The following is a 22,156-nucleotide window of genomic DNA, read 5'->3' on the forward strand; positions in this document are numbered from 1 at the left end:
GAGTGCTCACTTTATTATCCCTGTGAGAAGGTGCGTAGTGTGATGTGAAGCGGGTGTGTGACTTGTGCAGAATCTCCCACAAACAGTGAGAAAACCAGTGTCAAATTCGACATCTTGACACAGACTCTAGTGTTAACACGTGACCCTCTGACCTTCATTCATAAAACATCTTAGAGACCAGATTCCCGCTTCCTGTGTAATTCGTAGAGCGATCCCAGGCTGCTCAGCAAAAAAAGTCACAGCACGCAGGTGCCGTTGCCCCAGAAGCATTGCAATCAATTGTCAGCTTAGGATTCTTCTCTTTCACTTCCTCCAACAGCTTCTTGATTTCCGAATTAGTTTCATAGGTCTTCAACCTGCAGGGATCAGAGAACACACATGTTCCCAGAGTACCTGTAGTTTCATCGTCCCGAGAAATTCATTCTCAACTACCCAGGATGCCTGAACATCTGTTTTCAAACACACAAAGCAGGAAACATTTTTGGGATTTTTTGGGGGGGGGACAGGGTCTGGCTCTGCTCTGTTGGCCAGGCTGGGGTGCAGTGGTACCATCTTGGCTCTCTGCGACCTCCAGGTCCCAGGTTCAAGCGATTCTCATGCCTTAGCCTCCTGAGTAACAGGGATTACAGGTGTGCACCACCACGCTTGGCTAAGTTTTGTATTTACAGTAGAGACGGCGTTGTGACATGTTAGCCAGGCTGGTCTCAAACTTCTGGCCTCGAGTGATCCGTCCACCTCGGCCTCCCAAAGCCATGGGATTACAGATGTGAGCCACAGCACCCAGCCAGAAACGTTTTCTAAAAAGAAATTTAGACCCACACAATGGGGATCCTGATAAGTCTAAGAAAATGTAGATTATGGCCAGGCACGGTGTCTCACACCTGTAGTCCCAGCACTTTGGGAGGCCAAGGCCGGCAGATTGCTTGAGCTCAGCAGCTCAAAACCAGCCTGGGCAACACAGCGAAACCCTGTCTCTACCAAAAATCCAAAAAGTTAGCCAGGAATGGTGGTGCATGCCTATAGTCCCAGCTACTCGGGAGGCTGAGGCAGGAGGATCACTTGAGCCCAGGAGGCGGAGCTTGCAACAAGATGGAGATTGCCCTACTGCACTCCAGCCTGGCTAACACAGTAAAACATGTCTTTAAAAAATAAATTTGAGGCCGGGCGCGGTGGCTCAAGCCTGTAATCCCAGCACTTTGGGAGGCCGAGATGGGCGGATCACGAGGTCAGGAGATCGAGACCATCCTGGCTAACACGGTGAAACCCCGTCTCTACTAAAAAAAAAATACAAAAAACAAGCCGGGCGCAGTGACGGGCGCCTGTAGTCCCAGCAACTCGGGAGGCTGAGGCAGGAGAATGGCTTAAACCCAGGAGGCGGAGCTTGCAGTGAGCTGAGATCTGGCCACTGCACTCCAGTCCGGGCGACAGAGCGAGACTCCGCCTCAAAAAAAAAAAAAAAACAAGCCGGGCGCAGTGACGGGCGCCTGTAGTCCCAGCAACTCGGGAGGCTGAGGCAGGAGAATGGCTTAAACCCAGGAGGCAGAGCTTGCAGTGAGCTGAGATCCGGCCACAGCACTCCAGCCTGGGCGGCAGAGCGAGACTCCGTCTCAAAATAAATAAATAAATAAAAATAAAAAATAAAAAAAATAAATTTGAAAACTAGATAATCAGGCCAGGGCATGGTGGCTCATGCCTATAATCCCAGCACTTTGGGAGACTGAGGCGGGCGGATCACCTGAGGTCAGGAGTTCGAGACCAGCCTGGCCAACATAGTGAAAACCCGTCGGTACTAAAAATACAAAAATTAGCTGGTCATGGTGGCAGACACCTGAAATACCAGCTACTCAGGAGGCTGAGACAGGAGAATCGCTTTAAACCTAGGAGGTGGACGTTGCAGTGAGCCAATATCGTGCCACTGTACTGCAACCTGGGTGACAGAGCAAGACTCTGTCTCCTTGGCTGGGCGCAGTGGCTCATGGCTGTAATCCTAGCACTTTGGGAGGCCAAGGCAAGCAGATCACGAGGTCAGGAGTTTGAGACCAGCCTGGCCAACATGGCAAAACCCTATCTCTACTAAAAATACAAGCGTGATGGCTCATGCCTGTAATCCCAACACTTTGGGAGGCCAAGGCAGGCAGATCACCTGAGATTGGGAGTTCAAGACCAGCCTGACCAACATGGAGAAACACTATCTCTACTAACAATACAAAAAAATTAGCCGGGCATGGTGGCCCATGCTTGCAATCCCAGCTACTCATGAGGCTGAGGCAGAAGAATCGCTTGAACCTGGGAGGCTGAGGTTGCAGTGAGCCGAGATCGCATCATTGCACTCCAGCCTGGGCAACAAGAGTGAAACTCCATCTCAAAAAAGTAAAATAAAATAAATACAAAAAATAGCCAGGCATGCTGGCACGCACCTGTAGTCCCAGCCACTAAGGAGGCTGAGGCACGAGAATTGCTTGAACCCGGGAGGCAGAGGTTGCAGTGAGCCAAAATTGCACCACTGCACTCCAGCCTGGGCAACAGAGCAAGACTCTGTCTCAAACAAACAAACAAGAAAAAGACTCTTGTCTCCAAATAAATAAATAAAAACTAGTGGCAAATCAAACCTTCAGTAGAACTAAGAGAATGTCAGAGTGAACCCCAGGGTTAATGATAGCAAACGTGGCTCTAACATGGCAGCAGCATGCAACCCTGTACATGTGAACATGAGGGGTGGTCATCGTAGAGACACTAGCTTGCTATGTTGCCCAGGCTGGTCTCAAATTCCTGGCCTCAAACGATCCTCCCACCTTGGCCTCCCAGAGGAGGAACTGAGGAATGAGAACAGAAATACGTCCAAAACATATGACATAAGAGACCACAGGGTTAGAGATTTGTCACCAATAGTCCTTGGTGTCATTATAGACCATGGTCCCACTAGCAAGAGAAGCATGACACTGTATAGCTCAACTTTCATGATATACCCCTAAAACCTTAACCCATTTATGCGAGACATGTGTGAAAAATCGTACCTTGGCAATGACCTTGAGCAGGATATCAACAACTCCCATATGCTTAGTGTTCCAATAATGGAACACTAGAATCATCTAGCAGTTTAAATGCGTATCATCTCTACAACTGAACTCTTGAATAAGACAAGTGCACTGTACACAGTGGCTCACGCCTATAATCCTAGTACTTTGTGAGGCCAAGACAGGAGGATCGCTTGAAGCCAGGAGTTTGAGAACAGCCTTGGCAACATAGCCACACAGTGCAGCAGAGCAAAACACTGTCTCAAGAAAAGGAAAGAAAAGGGAAAAGGGAAAGGAGAAAGAGGAAAGGGGAAAGGGAAAAAGAAAAAGACCAAGAAGAAACTGAGGTAGATTATGTTAAAATAAGTCATTGATGCGGTGGCTCAAGCCTGTAATCTCAACACTCTGGGAGGCTGAGACGGGCAGATCTCAAGGTCAGGAGATCGAGACCATCCTGGCGAACACAGTGAAACACCATCTCTACTAAAAAATACAAAAAACTAGCCGGGCGAGGTGGCGGGCGCCTGTAGTCCCAGCCACTCGGGAGGCTGAGGCAGGAGAATGGCGTAAACCCGGCAGGCGGAGCTTGCAGTGAGCTGAGATCCGGCCACTGCACTCCAGCCTGGGCGACAGAGTGAGACTCTGCCTCAAAAAAAATAAAATAAAAATAAGTCATTGAAAACATATACATGGTTCACAATTAAGGGAACATCTGCAGGACGATCCTCTGAAAAGCTAAGACCCAGGACAGCTCTGGGAACTACCTATTTTTGGATGTAATGATTGGGGGGGGTGTGTGCGTGTGTGTGTGTGTGTACGCTCATGCACACACATACACACAAGCTTCCAGTCTGTACTCCAGGATGATTTAAACCACCAGTATGCCAAGCACTAAGTGTCTGGGGGGAATGTTGGACAATATTCGATTCACAGAGCATTTTATAGAAGCATCTAATTTTTAAATTATCTCCTAAGCTAGCAGTGTGCTATGGAAAGGTGCCTTGATTCCTACAAAGAGTGCACCCACTCCCAAAAAAACCACTCTTCTCTGCATGTAAAGAAATTACCATGTGAAACAGCCATCCCAGGGCTGGGGGTGTTGGCTCACACCTGTAATCCCAGCACTTTGAGGGGCTGAGGCGGGTGGATCACCTGAGGTTGGGAGTTCGAAACCAACCTGACCAACATAGTGAAACCCTGTCTCTACTAAAAACTACAAAAATTGGCCAGGTGCAGTGGCTCATGCCTGTAACTCCAGCACTTTGGAAGGCCAAGGCAGGCAGATCACCTGAGGTCAGGAGCTCAAGACCAGCCTGGCCAATATGGTGAAACTCCGTCTCTACTAAAAGTACAAAAATTAGCCGGGCGTGGTGGCAAGCGACTAATCCCAGCTACTCAGGAGGCTGAGGCAGGAAAATCGCTTGAACCCAGGGGGTGGAGCTTGCAGTGAGCCGAGATCGCACCACTGCACTCCAGCCTGGGCTACAAACAAGAGCGAAACTCCGTCTCAAAAAAAGAAAAAAATACAAAAATTAGCTGGATATGCTGGCGTGCCTGTAGGCCCAGCTACTCAGGAGGCTGAGGCAGGAGAATTGCTTGAACTTGGGAGGCGGAGATTGCGGTGAGCCAAGATCGCACCACTGCACTCCGGCCTGGGTGACAGAGCAAGACTCCATGTCAAAAAAAAAAAAAAAAAAGAAAAGCCATACCTGAGTGTCTTCAAGGATCCAGTTCTTTGTCTTAGAACCCTAAAGAGCTTAATTATGCCACTCTTCCACAAATGATTCTGGCCCAGGTCCAGAGTTTCAAGCTTCTGATTGCTGAGGAGAGCAGATCCAAGATGCTGACAATAGAAAGGCATGAGGGAGCAGCTCCAGAGGCTGTTGAGGAAGAACATGGAAACCCGTGCATTCACTGAGCAGGTAGTGGCCAGATACCATGGCTCATGTCTGTAATCCCAACACTTCAGGAGGCCAAGGCAGGTGGATCACTTGAGGCCAGGAGCTCGAAACCAGCCTTGCCAACATGGTCAAACCCCACCTCTATTACAAATGCAAAGATGAGGCAGGGTGTGGAGGCAGGCACCTGTAATCCCAGCACCTTGGGAGGCTAAGGAAGGTGGATCACCTGAGTTCAGGAGTTTGAGACCAGCCAGGCCAACATGGTGAAACCCCATCTCTACAAAAAATTAGCCACGCATGGTGGTGAGTGCCTTTGATGCCAGCTACTTGGGAAGGTGAGGCACAAGAATCGCTTGAGCCTGGGAGGCAGAGTTTGCAGTGAGCCAAGATCGTGCCACTGTACTCCAGCCTGGGCAACAGAGTGAAACTCCATCTCATATATAAATTCATAAAATGAAAATACAAAAATTAGCCAGGTATGGTGTTGTCACCTGTCATTCCAAATACTCGAGAGGCTGAGGCAGGAGAATTGCTTGAACCCAGGAGGCAGAGATTGTAGTGAGCCAACATATCGCCACTGCACAGCAGCTTGGGTGGAAGAGTGAGACTCAGTCTCAAAAAAAAAAAAAAAAAAAAAGCAGCGTATTTGCTGGGGATCCAGTACTGAGGAAATGCAGAGAGAAGTGAGATGAAGAAATCCTCAGTTTATTTTAGTGACAGCAGACATCTGGATATGTTCTATTGAAGACAATGGATGATGGTATTAAAATCAACAGGGTAGAAGTAAGTCAACCAGAGAGGCATTGGCTAGATTTATGCCGGTCACTTAAGTTCTCTTTGGGAAAGTGATAGGAGGGAAAAAACTGAAGGATGTTAGATCGTGACCCAGTGTGCTAACTGGGGGAACGACTCTTGTAAATAAAATACTGAGCTAGTGAGAAAGTAGAATGATTTTGGCTCGTAACTGATAAGACGAGACCATAAGGCCCTGTAGGCCACTGTAAAAGCCTTTGATTTTTTTTTTTTTAAGACAGTTTCACTCTTGTTGCCCAGGCTGGAGTGCAATGACGTGATCTCGGCTCACTGCAACTTCCGCCTCCCAGGTTCAAGTGATTCTCCTGCCCCAGCCTCCGGAGAATCTAGGATTACACCTTTGGAAATAGTAAGGTGTCACGTCTGGCTTGCAGCTTGAAATGTTCCTCAGGGTGATAGGTTAAGAAACTTCAGGAGGACAGGAACAGTGGCTCATGCTTGTAATCCCAGCACTTTGGGAGGCTGAGGCAGGTGGATCACTTGAGGTCAGGAGTTGGGAGACCAGCCCGGCCGACATGGTGAAACCTGGTCTCTACTAAAAATACAAAAATTAGCTGGGCATGGTGGTGCACCCCTGTAATCCTAGCTACTTAGCTGAGGCAGGAGAATCGCTTGAACCTTGGAGGCTGAGGTTGCAGTGAGCCAAGACGGCACCACTGCACTCCAGTCTGGGTGACAGAGCAAGACTCTGTCTCAAAAAAGAAAAAAGGTACCCTGTGTTCTCGTGTTTTCTTGTCTCTACAGCAAAGCTAAGTAGTAATGACATGATGCAGATTCTCTTCTCATTAGGATTGCAGATTCTAGTTGGAAAATAGGTTGCATCCAAGGATGCAACTGACAAACTTCGGAGAGAGAAGTGATCAACACCTCACTATTCCATTTGTGGAGGCTTTGCATTTCCTGGGGTGGTATCCCATCTCCAGTTCCTTGGGTTTATGAGCTGGGGCAGGCCCACGGCTTCCTGATTACTGGAACCCAGCAGAAGCAGCAATGTTCCTGAAGTCCAGGTCACTGGGGGCCATTCTCACCTATATTTCACTTCTCCAGGCTGTCTACATGACTTTGGAAGTGCCTACCCACCTATATTCAGTTTCTGGAGGGATTTGCTCTTAAAACTGGATCCAAAGTGACACAGTCTGAGATATGGAAAACATAGAAATTGACCGGGTGCGGTGGCTCACGCCTGTAATCCCAGCACTTTGAGAGCCCGAGGCAGGCGGATCATGAGGTCAGGAGATCGAGATCATCCTGGCTAACACAGTGAAACCCCATCTCTAGTAAAAATACAAAAAATTAGCTGGGCGTGGTGGCGGGCATCTGTATTCCCAGCTACCCAGGAGGCTGAGGCAGGAGAGTCACTTGAACCCGGGAGGTGGAGGTTGCAGTGAGCCAAGATCATGCCATCGCACTCCAGCCTGGGCAACTAGAGCAAGACTCCGTGTCAAAAAAAAGAAAGAAAAGAAAACAGAAATTAAGGATTTCTAGATTTCGAAAAACTTTAAAAACGAGGCCAGGCGTGATGGCTCATGCCTGTAATCCTAGCACGTTGGGAGGCTGAGGTGGGAGGATTCCTTGAGTCTCCGAGTTCAAAACCAGCCAGGAAAAGATGACAAGACCTCATCTCTACAGAAAAAAGTTCGCTGGTCATGGTAATACATGCCTGTAGTCCCAGCTAGTCAGGAGGCTGAGGTGGGAGAATCAATCAAGCCTGGAAGACTGAAGCCGCAGTGAGCCGTGATCACACCACTGCACTCCAGCCTGGGGGATAGGGCAAGACCCTGTCTCAAAAAAAAAAAAAAAAAAAAGAAAGAAGAAAAAGAAAATCGCCTACCGTAGGTGTTTTAGGTTACAGTTTGGATTCTCCAATGCCTGACAGAGAATCCATAATCCACGAGCTATCTGGTTGAGACTCAAGTCCAGGTTTGTGAGGCTGCAGGCTTCTTGGAGTGCCTCTGAGAGGTATCTACAGCCACGCTTGGTTATGCTGCATTGCTGTAACCTGCAGGATAATCAAAGGAAGAGAAGGCTGTTATCCCTCTGGCTAATGCCCTGTGACGTAGTTATTTTCAGCACTGTATACCTTCCACCTTGAGCTATCTACCTCCAGGTGGGCTTGTACATAAAAGCATGCAAATGGGCCCAGCGCAGTGGCTCATGCCTGTAATCCCAGCAGTGGGAGGCTGAGACGGGCAGATCACTTGAGGTCAGGAGTTCAAGACCAGCCTGGCCAACATGGTGAAATCCCATTTCTACTTAAAAAAAATACAAAAATTGGTCCAGACACAGTGGCTCAAGCCTGTAATCCCAGCACTTTAGAAGGCTGAGGCAGGCAGATCACCTGAGGCTGGGAGTTCGAGACCAGCCTGACTGACATGGAGAAATTCCATCTCTACTAAAAATACAAAATTAGCTGGGTGTGGTGGCCCATGCCTGTAATCCCAGCTACTCGGGGGTCTGAGGCAGGAGAATTGCTTGAATTCGGGAGACGAAGGTTGCGGTAAGCAGAGATCATGCCATTGCACTCCAGCCTGGGCACAAGTGAAACGATCTCAAAATATACACACACACACACACACAGACACACACACACACACACACACACACACATATATATACACAAAAATTAGCCGGGTGTGGTGGTACATGCCTGTAATACTAGCTACTCAGGAGGCTGAGGTAGGAGAATTACTTGAACCCAGGAACCAGAGGTTGCAGTGAGCCAAGATCGCACCACTGCATTCCAGCCTGGGTGACAGAGTGAGACTCCATCCAAGAAAAAAAAAAAAATCTCAGAAATGAACACTAGCTAGAATTTCCGAACAGGAATAGGTCTTCAACCCTATGCAATCTCTTGAATATTGTTCTAACCACGATCTTAATGTGAACAGGTAACTCAGGCTGGGCTCCTTCCCATATAACAAGATTCAGCCAACTACAGTTCATGGGTCAATTCCAACCTGTTACCTATGTTTTTATAAATAAGGTTTTTTTGTTGAGTTTTTTTAATTTTTTTCTTGAGACGGAGTCTCGCCCAGGCTGGAGTGCAGTGGCGCGATCTCAGCTCACTGCAGCCTCTGCCTCCAGATTCAAGCGATTCTCCTACCTCAGCCTTCTGAGTAGCTGGTACTACAGGCACGCACCACCAAGCCTGGTTAATTTTTGTTTTTTTTTTTTTTTTTTTTTTGAGACGGAGTCTCGCTCTGTCGCCCAGGCTGGAGTGCAGTGGCGCGATCTCGGCTCACTGCAAGCTCCACCTCCCGGGTTTCCGCCATTCTCCTGCCTCAGCCTCCCCAGTAGCTGGGACTACAGGCGCCCCCACCATGCCCGGCTAGTTTTTTGTGTATTTTTAGTGGATACCGGGTTTCACCGTGTTAGCCAGGATGGTCTTGATCTCCTGACCTCGTGATCCACCCGCCTCGGCCTCCCAAAGTGCTGGGATTACAGGCATGAGCCACCGCGCCCTGCCTCTGCCTATTCTTTAATTCTTATCAAGTTCTTAAAAGTTACATTTGAAGTGAATTAACCAGTACTTTCTTCTCTCCTGCTTGAATTCACTTGCATGCACATGTGCGCGCGCACACACACACACACACACACACACACACAGAGCCAGCAGAGACTTACACCAAGGCCTGCAGTTTACACTCAGGGTAACTCAAGCCCTCACACAGAAACTTCACTCCTGTATCCCCGATGGGGTTCTTGGCCAAGCACAGGTGTGTCAGCTGCTGGCTGACAACCAAGACAGCAGCAAGGTCCTTGCAACTGGCTTCTGTAAGACGACAGTTTTCTAACCTGCAAAAGTATGAAACAAATGGTAAAAGGATGAGAACATTTCCACAACTCCAACCTGCTTGGCGATGTCCACATGCTAGGGTCCTCAGCTTCAGCCCTCCCTGTTCATCCCCTGCCCTCTGTCCTGTGCAAGTCATCACAGCCACGAAAGACCAGAAATGCGAGAAGGCCAAGATGTAGCGGTCCACGTGGAGCCATCATAGGATACAGGTATTCTTTTGTTTGTTTTTGAGATGGAGTCTCGCTCTGTCACCCAGGCTGGAGTGCAATGGCACGATCTCAACTCACTGCAACTTCTACCTCCCAGTTTCAAGCAATTCTCCTGGCTCAGCCTCCTGAGTAGCTGGGATTACAGATGTGCACCATCACGCCTGGCTGGTTTTTGTTTTGTTTTGTTTGTTTTGAGACGGTGTCTCACTCTGTCGCCCAGGCTGGAGTACAGTGGCGCTATCTCAGCTCACTGCCAAGCTCCGTCTCCTGGGTTCACACCATTCTCCTGCCTTAGTCTTCCGAGTAGCTGGGACTACAGGCACCCGCCACCGCACCCGGCTAATTTTTTGTATTTTTTAGTAGAGATGGGGTTTCACCATGTTAGCCAGGATGGTCTCGATCTCTTGATCTCGTGATCCGCCCGCCTCGGTCTCCCAAAGTGCTGGGATTACAGGCATGAGCCACCGTGCCCACCCTGTTTTTTGTATTTTTAATAGAGACAGGGTTTCGCCATGTCGGCCAGGTTGGTCTCAAACTCCTGAACTCAGATGATCCGCCCACCTCAGCCTCCCAAAGTGCTGAGATTACAGGCAGAGCCACCACGCCCGGCCTGAAGCAGGTGTTTATGTCAGTGAGAGGTGCCACGTGGGTGGCCCAGCAAGTCAGGTGCTACCCTTTCTCTTCTATGGCCCCAGAGCTAAACCAGAGCTGCCCGTGGGAGGAGGAGACTTACGACAACATCTGTAGGAAGTGATTTGGGTGTGTCATGGTCTTGTACAGCAACTTGGCACCCTCGTCCAGGAGCACACTGGCTGAGAGGTGCAGGTGGTTCAAGGACTGGTTGGCTTTGAGGACATAGGAGAAATCAGCCCACTGCTCCGAGGTGGCACAGTGACCTCCCAACCTGTGAAAAGCATGGGAAAAGTCATTCTTCTGGGAGGACAGAGTATAACCTATCAGCTTTTTTTTTTTTTTTTTTTTTTTTTTTGAGACAGTTTCACTCTGTCGCCCAGGCTGGAGTGCAATGGCGTGATCTCACCTCACTGCAGCCTCCATCTCCCAGGTTCAAGCGATTCTCCTGCCTCAGCCTCCCAAGTAGCTGGGATTACAGGCACACGCCAATTTTTGTATTTTTAGTAGAGACGGGATTTCACCATGTTGACCATGCCGGTCTTGAACTCCTGACCTCAGGTGATCCACCCATCTCAGCCTCCCAAAGTGCTGGGATTACAGGTGTGAGCCACCACACCCGGCTCAGATCAGCATCTTCTGCTTCACTTCCCAAAACATTACGTCTTTGGTTTATCTCATTCTACTCATGTCTCCAACCCTGGCCTGAATTATTGGAGAGATCTAATCTTTCCTCTGCTTCTTCAAGTATCCCCATGGCCATTAGAGTAACATCCAGCCACATCTCCAAGAGACTGTAATACAATTCTGTGCAATGTTTCATCAAAACGGCCTGTGTGGATGATTTTGTAGGGAGGAAAAAAACTTTTTTTGAGACAGGATCTCGCTCTATTGCCCAAGCTGGAGTGCAGTGGCATGATCACAGCTCACCACAACCTCTGTCTCCTGGGCTCAAATGATCCTCCCACCTCAGCCTTCAGTGTAGCTGGGACTAGAAGGGGCAAATTGATGCTTAATACTCAAAATAAAAATTTTATCCTGGCCAGGTGCAGTGGCTCATGCCTGCAATCCTAGCACTTTGGGAGGCCGAGGCAGGTGGATCACTTGAGGTCAGAAGTTCAAGACCAGCCTGGCCAACATGGTGAAACCCAGTCTCTACTAAAAATACAAACATTTGTCGGGCATGGTGGTGCATGCCTGTAATCCCAGCTACTTGGGAGGCTGAGGCAGGAGAATCGCTTGACACCCAGGAGGCATAGGTTGCTGTGAGCCAAGATCGCAACACTGCACTCCAGCCTTGGTGACAAGAGTAAAATTCTGTCCCCCCTTAAAAAAAAAAAAAAACAATTCTCATAGGACTGCAGAGAGGGTTGCATGCTCCATGTGAGTAGCTAACTCCTGATGATCTAAGATTGATGATCCATTCACCTCAGGCTCCCAAAGTGCTGGGATCACAGCACTGCAAAGGGATCAGGCACCAACAATTAGCTTCAGTGTCTAATGATCTGAGATTGAACAGTTTCATCCCAAAACTACTCCCAAACCTCTGTCTATGGAATAATTCTCTTGCACAAAATCGGCCCCCATTGCAGAAAAGGCTAGGGGCCGCTGCTCTCCATCCCAACATGTAGGTAAGCCGCAGTCAGGAATAGCACGTCCCTAAAGCCGGAACACAGCACAGAATTCTGGGTGTTTCTTTGCATCGAGAGCTGGTTATATGCAACGCAGAAGTCAAGCTGGCGGGGGAAAGAGGAGAGGCTGACTGCCCACACAGGCCTGTTTGAGGAATACATTCCCTGTCTGGGACGGCATCCAAAGTGGTTACCCTTTTTCCTAGATCCCTCGGCAACATGGTGCAGCGGACTCTGGGTACTAGGGAGAGCTGAGACCATGAGACCTACCTCAGGTACTGCAGGTTGCATTTGTGATTTCTGAGCAGATCACACAGCAGCAGCAGCATCGTGCGTTCCCACTCGACGTGCCCTTCCAGGGTCAGGTGCGTGAGGGTCTTCTTCCCAATGAAAGCAAGACAGAAGTCCCGGTAAGCAGTGTCAGGGGTGACGTTTTTAATCCTAGGGAAAAGCAGAAGAGATTCCACTTTGAGTGAATAATCCTCACATTGTGTAGAGACATGTATAAACAAAAAGCTGTTTCACATTTAGAAACTATTAGAAGTTCTTGGCCAGGCACGGTGGCTCGTGTCTGTAATCCCAGCACTTTGGGAGGCCGAGGCAGGAGGATCACCTGAGGTCAGGAGTTCGAGACCAGCCTGGGCAACATGGTGAAACCCCATCTCTACAAAAAATACAAAAATTAAGGCCGGGCGCAGTGGCTCACGTCTGTAATCCCAGCACTTTGGGAGGCCGAGGTGGGTGGATCACGAGGTCAGGAGATCGAGACCATCCTGGCTAACACAGTGAAACGCCGTCTCTACTAAAAATACAAAAAATTAGCCTGGCGAGGTGGCGGGCACCTGTAGTCCCAGCTACTCGGGAGGCTGAGGCGGGAGAATGGCGTGAACCTGGGAGGCGGAGATTGCAGCGAGCCGAGATTGTGCCACTGCACTCCAGCCTGGGCGACAGAGCCAGACTCCATCTCAACAACAACAACAAAAATGCAAAAATTAGCTGGGGCCGAGGCGGGCAGATCGCCTGAGGTCAGGAGTTTGAGGCCAGTCTGACCAACATGGTGAAGCTCTGTCTCTACTAAAAATACAAAAAATTAGCCAGGTGTGATGGCGGGCGCTTATAGTCCCAGCTACTCGGGAGGCTGAAGCAGGAGAATGGCGGAAACCCGGGAGGTGGAGGTTACAGTGAGCCGAGACCACGCCACTGCACTCCAGCCTGGGTGACAGAGCACGACTCCTTCTAAAGAAAAAAAACATTCAAGAAGCTGAGGATCAGGATAAACAACTAATGGGTACTAGGCTCAATACCTGGGTGATAAAATCTGTACAGCAAACTCCCATGTCACACGTTTACCTGGGTAACTAACCTGCACTTGTACCTACTTTTCGGTTTGCTTTGGTAACAAACCAAAAAAAAAAAAAAGATAGATAGCTAGGCCAGGCATGGTGGCTCATGCCTGTAATCCCAGCACTTTTGAAGGCCAAGGCGGGTGCATCACCTTAGGTCAGAAGTTTGAGACCAGCCTGGCCAACATGGAGAAACTCCACCTCTACTAAAAACACAAGATTGCACCACTGCACTCCAGCCTGGGTGACAGCATGAAATTCTGTCTCAAAAAAGAAAAAGAAAAGAAAAAAGATAGCTGGAAAATCCCCAAATCCATGGAGATGAAACAACACATTTCTAAATTTAAAAAAAAGTGCGGGCCGGGAGCGGTGACTCACGCCTGTCATCCCAGCACTTTGGGAGGCTGGGACGGGCAGATCACCAGGTCAGGAGATCGAGACCATCCTGGCTAACACAGTGAAACCCCGTGTTTACTAAAAAAAAATACAAAAAACTAGCCGGGCGAGGTGGCGGGCGCCTGTAGTCCCAGCTACTCGGGAGGCTGAGGCAGGAGAATGGTGTAAACCCGGGAGGCGGAGCTTGCAGTGAGCTGAGATCCGGCCACTGTACTCCAGCCTGGGCGACAGAGCGAGACTCCGTCTCAAAAAAAAAAAAAAAAAGGGCAAGAAGCTGAGTCATGGTTCAGGGTTTCCCTCGCAAGATGAGTTTCTGCTTACTCCACTTTCTGCAGATGACACGTGCTACGGGTTATGTGGTCACAAAGAATCCGCACAGAAGAGTCGCTCAGGAAGCTTTGTTTTACTTCCAGAAACTTCAGATTGCTCTTTGAGCTGAAGAGAGAGCAGAAATCCATCCAGAGGCGAAGAGAGCGAAGATCCTGCTGAGCCCAGCTGGGAAGGCTTACGTAGGTGCACCTGCGGGAGAACACAGGTTCATCTCCTATGCCTAGTACCTGCGTCGGGGGACGGGTGTCTGCAAACCACATTTCAATGGCAAAAACCACAATGACTTCTGCACCAACCTAAAGCAGTGTCTATAGTAAACAATATTGAATCACATACTTTGCTAGGAGTATAGATCTTAAGTTTTACAAAAAAATAAAATAGCCGGGTGTGGTGGCTCATGCCCTCCTCGGCCTCCCAAAGTGCTGGGAGGCCGAGGCGGGCAGATCACGAGGTCAGGAGATCGAGACCATCCTGGCTAACACAGTGAATCTCCGTCTCTATTAAAAATACAAGAAAATTAGCCGGGCGTGGTGGCGGGCACCTGTAGTCCCAGCTACTCGTGAGAGAGCTTGCAGTGAGCAGAGATCACGCCACTGCACTCCAGCCTGGGTGACAGAGCTAGACTCCCTCTCAAAAAAAAAAAAATTTCCTCCCTGCCATTGTTATATACGAAATGGCTCAAGTGTTTGGGGATATTCAGCACCATTCCCACCTGAAAACTAAACACTTAAAAGTCTGTGTTTTAAGCCTCAATTCCTGGCCGGGCTGAGTGAGTGAAGACAGGCGAGGGGGAAGGAGGTGGTGCAGCAGACCAAATGGTACAGACAGGCCGGGTGCAGTGGCTCAGGTCTGTAATCCCAGCACTTTGGGAAGCCGAGGCAGGCAGATCATCTGAGGTCAGGGGTTCAAGACCAGCCTGGCCAATGTGATGAAACCCCATCTCTACTAAAATTACAAAAATTAGCTGGGCATGGTGGCAAGTGGCTGTAGTCCAAGCTACTCGAGAGGCTGAGGCAGGAGAATCGCCTGAACCTAGGAGGCAGAAGTTGCAGTGAGCCACTGCGCTCCAGCCTGGGCAACAAGAACAAAACTCTGTCAAAAAAATTTTTTAAAAGCCCCAATTCCTAATTGCCAAATCGCATCTCCATGTTGAACTGTGAAGCTGGAAGAAAGTCTAGCCAGAGGGAAATTCTGACCGTAAACCACAGGGCACAAGAGACGCTGGCCTCTTCCTAGTGGAGCATGGGATGGGAAAACAGTTCTTACCTCTCAAATTCAATGTCTGGTTCGAAATCCACGTAATTCTCCAGGAACACGCCCTTTGCAACCTGCAGGGAGACCTTCTCCAAGTCTCGACAATGCTTCAGGCTGAAGGAACAGTGCATCATTTCAGAAGTATTTGTCAAGTTAATAGAAATTTCCTTGAACGGGGCCACCACCACCTTTGCCAGCTCCTCCTCCTGAGACTCGTACAGGCAGCACAAGACCTCCTTCAGCTCTGTCATGGATAAGGGCTTATTTGCATGAAGATTTGCTTTGCATCGCAGTAATTCCTGTTTGATCTCCGGTGACATCTGGCAGCCAAAAGTGGCCTCCAACTCCTTGGCTCTCTTCTCATTAGCCAGGCCGAATAAGAAGTGCCCTACTTGAATCAGGTTGGGGTTCTTGAGCCTTTCTTCTTCAGAAAGCAGCTTCTGCACGTCCCCAATGTCCCAGGCATGGCCGTCCCTATCCTCCTCCTCCTCCTCCAGGACGTAGAACAGCGCAGTGAGAAACTGCTGGAAGCTGAGGTGGATGAAGGAGTAGCAGCCTTTGGAGACTCTGTCCTGGCGAAGAATGTCTCTGTCCAGGAACGGGCGGAGGTCGGACTCCTGCACCCCAACCCTTTCCAGGTCCTCTCCGTAGAACACGGATATCTGCGCCCACAAACTCTGCGCGGCCAGGAGGCTCAGCGCCCGCAGCGCGCCCCAGAGCTGTGCGCCCTGCGGGAACTGGCTGCAGAGGAAGCGCAGGAACAGCCCTGTGCTGGTGAGGCAGGTGGGGGCCGGGTCCTCCCCCTTCTCCATCTGCAGCTTCAGAGTCGTGCACACGATCCAGCACACCGCGGGCGCCGAGCCCAGCTGGAACAGGGCCGCGTTGCTCCTCATCAGCTCAAAGGCACGCATGGCTTGGTCCTCGTCTCCAAAGTGTCTCAGGAAATAGGCCCTCCTGTCCTCCTCCAGGAACCCCTCTACCCTTATGTAGATCGGCTGCTGCACCAGGAGCTGGAGGTCCCTCAGGGCCCTGGGCTGCGTGGTGACCAGCAGGGCAGCCTTGGGTAACATCTTCCTCTTCAGCAAACTCCCCAAGAGGACCGGCACCGGCTTCTGCTGCTCCCAGTCCCCGCAGAGGTCCTGGATCAGCGCCCCAGGTGGGACTTTCAGCTCATCAAGGCCGTCGACCACGATCAGGATTCTCTGTGCTTGGGCTAGGATGTGTGGAATGTCATCCTGCCATTCAGGCCAGTCTTTGGAGATCAGCTCTGCAAAACTGCATGGGCCCATGCGGCTGAGCTCCTTGCAGCTGAGGTAGAAAGCGTATCTGGCCGTCGGGCTGAGGTTGCAGTCTGTCCAGTCCAGCATACACTTTTTGGCCAGTGTGGTTTTCCCCACGCCTGCGGGGCCGTGCAGCACCACGGTGTAAGGTGTTAGCTTCCTGGGTGTTCTGGGATTCAAGAATGGAATGAACCGTTGGTTTCTCCGAATGACGTCGTCATGGCAACTGTCAATGTCTCCTTGCCAAAAGGTGTTCTTCCAGACCAAAGATTGTTTCTCCACTGAATTTCTCCGTCCCTCCTTTTCACCTGCAGTGACAGCCCATAGGACAGTTAAGGTTGATGATTACGCTCTTCTGAAAATTACTTTGCCAAGTACCAGAAATGAAGGCCAGGTACAGTGGCTCATGCCTGTAATCCCAGCACTTCAGGAGGCCGAGGTGGGTGGATCACTTGAGGTCAGGAGTTCAAGACCAACCTGGCCAAGATAGTGAAACCCCATCTCTACTAAAAATATAAAACATTAGCTGGGGGTAGTGGCGGGCGCCTATAATCCCAGCTACTCAAGAGGCTGAGGCAGAGAATTGCTTGAACCCGGGAGGCAGAGGTTGCAATGAGCAGAGATGGGACCACTGCTCTCCAGCCTGGGGGAGAGAGCAAGATTCTGTCTCAAAAAAAAAAAAAAAAAAGTACCAGAAATGAAGAAAACCAGGAAGAAGTGATGCACCGTGCACGCTCTCAAACACCACACTCGTGACCACACGACTGTATTTACCCACCTGGCTTTGCTAACTCTGAGTCATCTTCTGCATCTCCCAGCTGAGGGCTATCTATTTCTTGCACCTGTCCAGCCTCTGTAAAATACTTAGATGTAAGCCTGACACAGCAATTTGCACTGCATAAATCAGACATTATTATACATAAAGTGTCAGCCGGGCGCGGCGGCTCACGCCTGTAATCACAGCACTTCCGGAGGCCGGGGTGTGTGGATCACTTGAGGTCAGGAGTTCAAGACCAACCTGGCCAAGATAGTGAAACCCCATCTCTACTAAAAATACAAAACATTAGCTGGGGGTAGTGGTGTGCGCCTGTAATCCCAGCTACTCAAGAGGCTGAGGCAGAGAATTGCTTGAACCCGGGAGGCGGAGGTTGCAATGAGCAGAGATGGAACCACTGCACTCCAGTCTGGGGGACAGAACAAGATTCTATCTCAAAAAAAAAAAAAAAATAGTACCAGAAATGAAGAAAACCAGGAAGAAGTGATGCACCGTGCACGCTCTCAAACACCACACTCGTGACCACACGACCGTATTTACCCACCTGGCTTTGCTAACTCTGAGTCATCTTCTGCATCTCCCAGCTGAGGGCTATCTATTTCTTGCACCTGTCTGGCCTCTGTAAAATACTTAGGTGTAAGCCTGACACAGCAATTTGCACTGCGTAAATCAGACATTATTATATTTAAAGTGTCAGCCGGGCGCGGCGGCTCATGCCTGTAATCCCAGCACTTTGGGAGGCTGAGGTGGGCAAATCACAAGGTCAGGAGCTCAAGACCAGCCTGGCCAATGTGGCAAAACCGCATCTCTACTAAAAATACCATAAAAAAAAAAAAAAATTAGCCAGGTATGATGGCACAGGCCTGTAATCCCAGCTACTCGGGAGGCTGAGATAGGAGAATCACCTGAACCTGGAGGCGGAAGTTGCAGTGAGCCAAGATCTCACCACTGCACTCCAGCCTGAGCGACAGAGCGAGATTGTCTCAAAAAAAAAAAAAAAAAAAGTGTCAAGTATATACATGTATATTTACAGATGGGGTCTCGATATGTTCCCGACTGGATTCAAACTCCTGGATTCAAGCAATCCTCCCACCTCAAGACTCCTGAGTAGCTGGGACTACAGGAACACATCACTGCCTTTGGCTCAAATATTCTTTTTGTTTGTTTGTTTGTTTTGTTCTATTGGCCCCACCCTTGTAACCCCATTTGATCTTTACTCCTGAAGCCCTATCTCCAAATACATAGTCACATGGCAGGTGGGGAGGCGGTTAGAGCTTCAATGTAAGTTTTTTGGACACAATTCAGTACCTGGTTTAGAGATTGTCTTTTTTTCTCTCTCTAAAATAACTAGCATGTTATTTCCTGACAAATAGAAACTCGAATCTTTCCTGCATTTAAAAATAGAACAACTTGCTTCTTCAAAAACACAGAATTACCATATGACCTAGCAATTTTGCCCCCACAAAACAGAGTCAATAGGTATCCCTCCAGACCAAAGATCGTTTCTCCATAATGTTTCCGGAGGAGGCAGAGGTTGCAGTGAAATTGCGTCACTGCACTCCAGCCTGGCGACAAAGCAAAACTCCATCTCAAAAAAGCATAAAATAATAAAATTATTCCCAAACAAAGTATTTAAAAGCATGCTACCAGACATGGTGGCTCACACCTGTAATCTCAGCCTCTTGGGAGACGGAGGCAAGAGGATTTCTTGAGCCCAGGAGTTCGAAACCAGCCTCATCAACATAGCAAGACCCCATCTCTACCAAAGAGAAGAAAAAATGAGCTTGGAAGGCTGAGATGGGATGATAGCATGAGCCCAGGAGTTGGAGGCTGCAGTGAACCATGATCGCACCACTGCACTCCAGCCTGGGCAACAGATTGAAATCGTGTCTCAAAGGAAAAAAAAAAAAAATGCTGAGCCAAGCACAGGACAGGTACCTGTATCTCCAGCTACTCAACAGGCTGAGGCAGGAGGATTGCTTAAGGCAAGGCGTTTGAGGCTGTAGTGTACTATGATTATGGCTGTGAAGAGCCTGGGCAATGTAGCAAGACCACATCTCTTAAAATATGCTAAAAATGCAAAACAGGTAATAGGAAAGTTAAGATCATGACTATATATACAAATCTATCTAATTTTTTTGAAATGGAGTCTCACTCCATCGCCCAGGCTGGAGTGCAATGGCACCATCTCAGCTCACAGCAACCTCCGCCTCCCGGGTTCAAGGGATTCTCCTGCCTCTGCCTCCTGAATGGCAGGGATTACACACACCCACCACCCCGCCAAGCTCGGCTAATTTTTGTATTTTTAGTAGAGACGGAGTTTTACCATGTTGGTCAGGTAGGTCTCAAACTCCTGACCTCAGGTGATCCCCCCGGCCTCAGCTTCCCAAATCGCTAGGGTTACAGGCATGAGCCATCGCAACCGGCCAGGGCTCATTCTTTGTTACAAATGACCAGGACACCCCAGGTTCTACTTACCCAGCATCTCAGACTTTGCCATCGTACACAATTCTGTGAGGTTCATCTCTTCCAAGACAGTCACAGTTGCATTCCTTATCCAATTTTCTGAGGATGTGTTGATGAGAATTTCTGCCAGTTTCTTGCCATCAGCCTCTTCCACCTCAGACCACGGGGTCTTCTGCAGCACGTCTTCGAGGGGAAGAGCCCTTAAGAGGGATTTGAAACTCTTTAATTCATCCTCGTTCAGCTGCTCCAGAAGAGTCTGCAGGGTCCACTCGAGCTGTGGCGATGTCATAGTGCTCCAAGTATGAGACTTTAGGTTAAGGCTGAAGACCTGGGAGAAAAAAGAAAAAACAGTTCATGGCCGGGCGCGGTGGCTCACATCTGTCATCCTAGCACTTTGGGAGGCCGAGGCGGGCAGATCATGAGGTCAGGAGATGGAGACCATCCTGGCTAACACGGTGAAACCCCGTCTCTACTAAAAATACAAAAAAAAAACTAGCCGGTCGTGGTTTCTCCATGTTGGCCAGGTTGGTCTTGAACTCCTGACCTCAGGTGATCCACCCGCTGAGGCCTCCCAAAGTGCTGGGATTACAGGTGTGAGCCACGGCATCCGGAAATCTTTTGTTTTTTTTGTTTTTTTTGGAGACAATTTCACTCTCATTGCCCAGGCTGGAGTGCAATGGCGTGATCTCAGCTCATTGCAACCTCCACCTCCTGGGTTCAAGTGATTCTCCTGCCTCAGCCTTCCAAGTAGCTGGGATTACAGGCGCTTACCACCACGCCCGGCTGATTTTTAGTAGAGACGGGTTTCTCCATGTTGGTCAGGCTGGTCTCAGACTTCCGACCTCAGGTGATCTGAAAGTGCTGGGATTACAGGAGTGAGTCACCACACCCGGCTTACTTTTTTTTTAAACAGGGTCTCCATCTCATCAGGCTGGAGTGCAGTGGCACAATCACACCTCATTGCAGCCCCCACCTCCCGGCTCCGGTGATCCTCCCACCTCACCCCACAAGTAGCCTGGACACAGCACGAGGTCTGGCTGCCTTTGTTTTTTGAGACGGGGTCTCCCTCTGTGTCCGAGACTGGAGTGCAGTGGCGCGATCTCAGCTCGCTGCAACCTCCCCCTCCCAGGTTTAAGCCATTCTCCTGCCTCAGCCTTCCAACTAACTGGGATTACAGGCATGCACCACCACACCTGGCTAGTTTTTGTGTTTTTAGTAGAGACGGGGTTTCACCATTTTGGGCAGGATGGTCTCGAACTCCTGGCCTCAAATGATTCACCCACCTCGGCCTCCCAAAGTGTTGGGATAACAGGCATGAGCCACAGTGACTGGCCTTGTATTTTTTGGAGAGACAGTTTTAGCATGTTGCCCAGACTAGTCTCAAACTCCTGAGCTCCTTTAAACTATGTTTGAATAGAAGTCCTTAAAACAACATGAGGCCAGGTGCGGCGGCTCACGCCTGGAATCCCAGCACTTTAGGAGGCCGAGTCAGACAGATCACCTAAAGTCAGGAGTTCAAGACCAGCCTGGCCAACATGGTGAAACCCTGTGTCTACTAAAAACTACAAAAATTAGGCCGGGCGCGGTGGCTCAAGCCTGTAATCCCAGCACTTTGGGAGGCCGAGACGGGCGGATCACAAGGTCAGGAGATCGAGACCATCCTGGCTAACACGGTGAAACCCCGTCTCTACTAAAAATACAAAAAGCTAGCCGGGCGAGGTGGCGGGCGCCTGTAGTCCCAGCTACTCGGGAGGCTGAGGCAGGAGAATGGCGTAAACCCGGGAGGCGGAGCTTGCAGTGAGCTGAGATCCGGCCATGCACTCCAGCCTGAGTGGCAGAGCAAGACTCCGTCTCAAAAAAAAAAAAAAAAAAAACACAAAAATTAGCTGGACGTGGTGGCGGGTGCCTGTAATCCCAGCTACTCAGGAGACTGAGGCAAGAAAATCACTTGATCCCAGGAGACGGAGGTTGCAGTGAGCAGAGATCATGCCACTGCACTCCAGCCTGGGCAAGAGTGAGACTCTGTCTAAAAAAAAAAAAAAAGAAAAAAAAAGAAAAAAGAAAAAAAGAAAAAAATCCTTCCAGCATCTTCACACCAACCATTAAGGCTTGGGAAGGGCTATGGTGGAAACTCAACCAATAATGTCTTCTCTCTTAAATGAGGAGAAAAATCAATGCAAGAACCAGCACTCACCTCCCTTAGGTCAGGACTTGCTTCCAGCCTGTAATTTCTGCAAAGGAACTGGATAAAACTCAACCACTAATTCTCCCTTGGAGAGACAAATAAAAGGATTCAAGAACCAGCACTCACCTCCCTT

General features: G+C 49.4%; 1 protein-coding gene across 1 annotated transcript; it reads right to left on the bottom strand.

Moving 5' to 3' along the window:
* NLRP7 (NLR family pyrin domain containing 7) lies at positions 1–20,145 on the bottom strand. Its single transcript, XM_033224418.1, has 10 exons — positions 19,851–20,145; positions 17,376–17,450; positions 15,330–16,905; positions 14,055–14,252; positions 12,265–12,435; positions 10,467–10,637; positions 9,353–9,523; positions 7,560–7,727; positions 4,724–4,894; positions 1–356 (listed from the first exon to the last, which is right to left on the bottom strand). Exons 1-10 carry the CDS (start codon positions 20,125–20,127, stop codon positions 224–226), a joined length of 3,111 nt encoding a protein of 1,036 aa, XP_033080309.1. The 5' UTR covers positions 20,128–20,145; the 3' UTR covers positions 1–223.
* Between the last annotated feature and the right edge of the window lie 2,011 nt (positions 20,146–22,156).

This window comes from Trachypithecus francoisi, unplaced genomic scaffold, assembly GCF_009764315.1.
Source record: "Trachypithecus francoisi isolate TF-2019V2 unplaced genomic scaffold, Tfra_2.0 Lachesis_group12, whole genome shotgun sequence".
NCBI lineage: Eukaryota > Metazoa > Chordata > Mammalia > Primates > Cercopithecidae > Trachypithecus > Trachypithecus francoisi.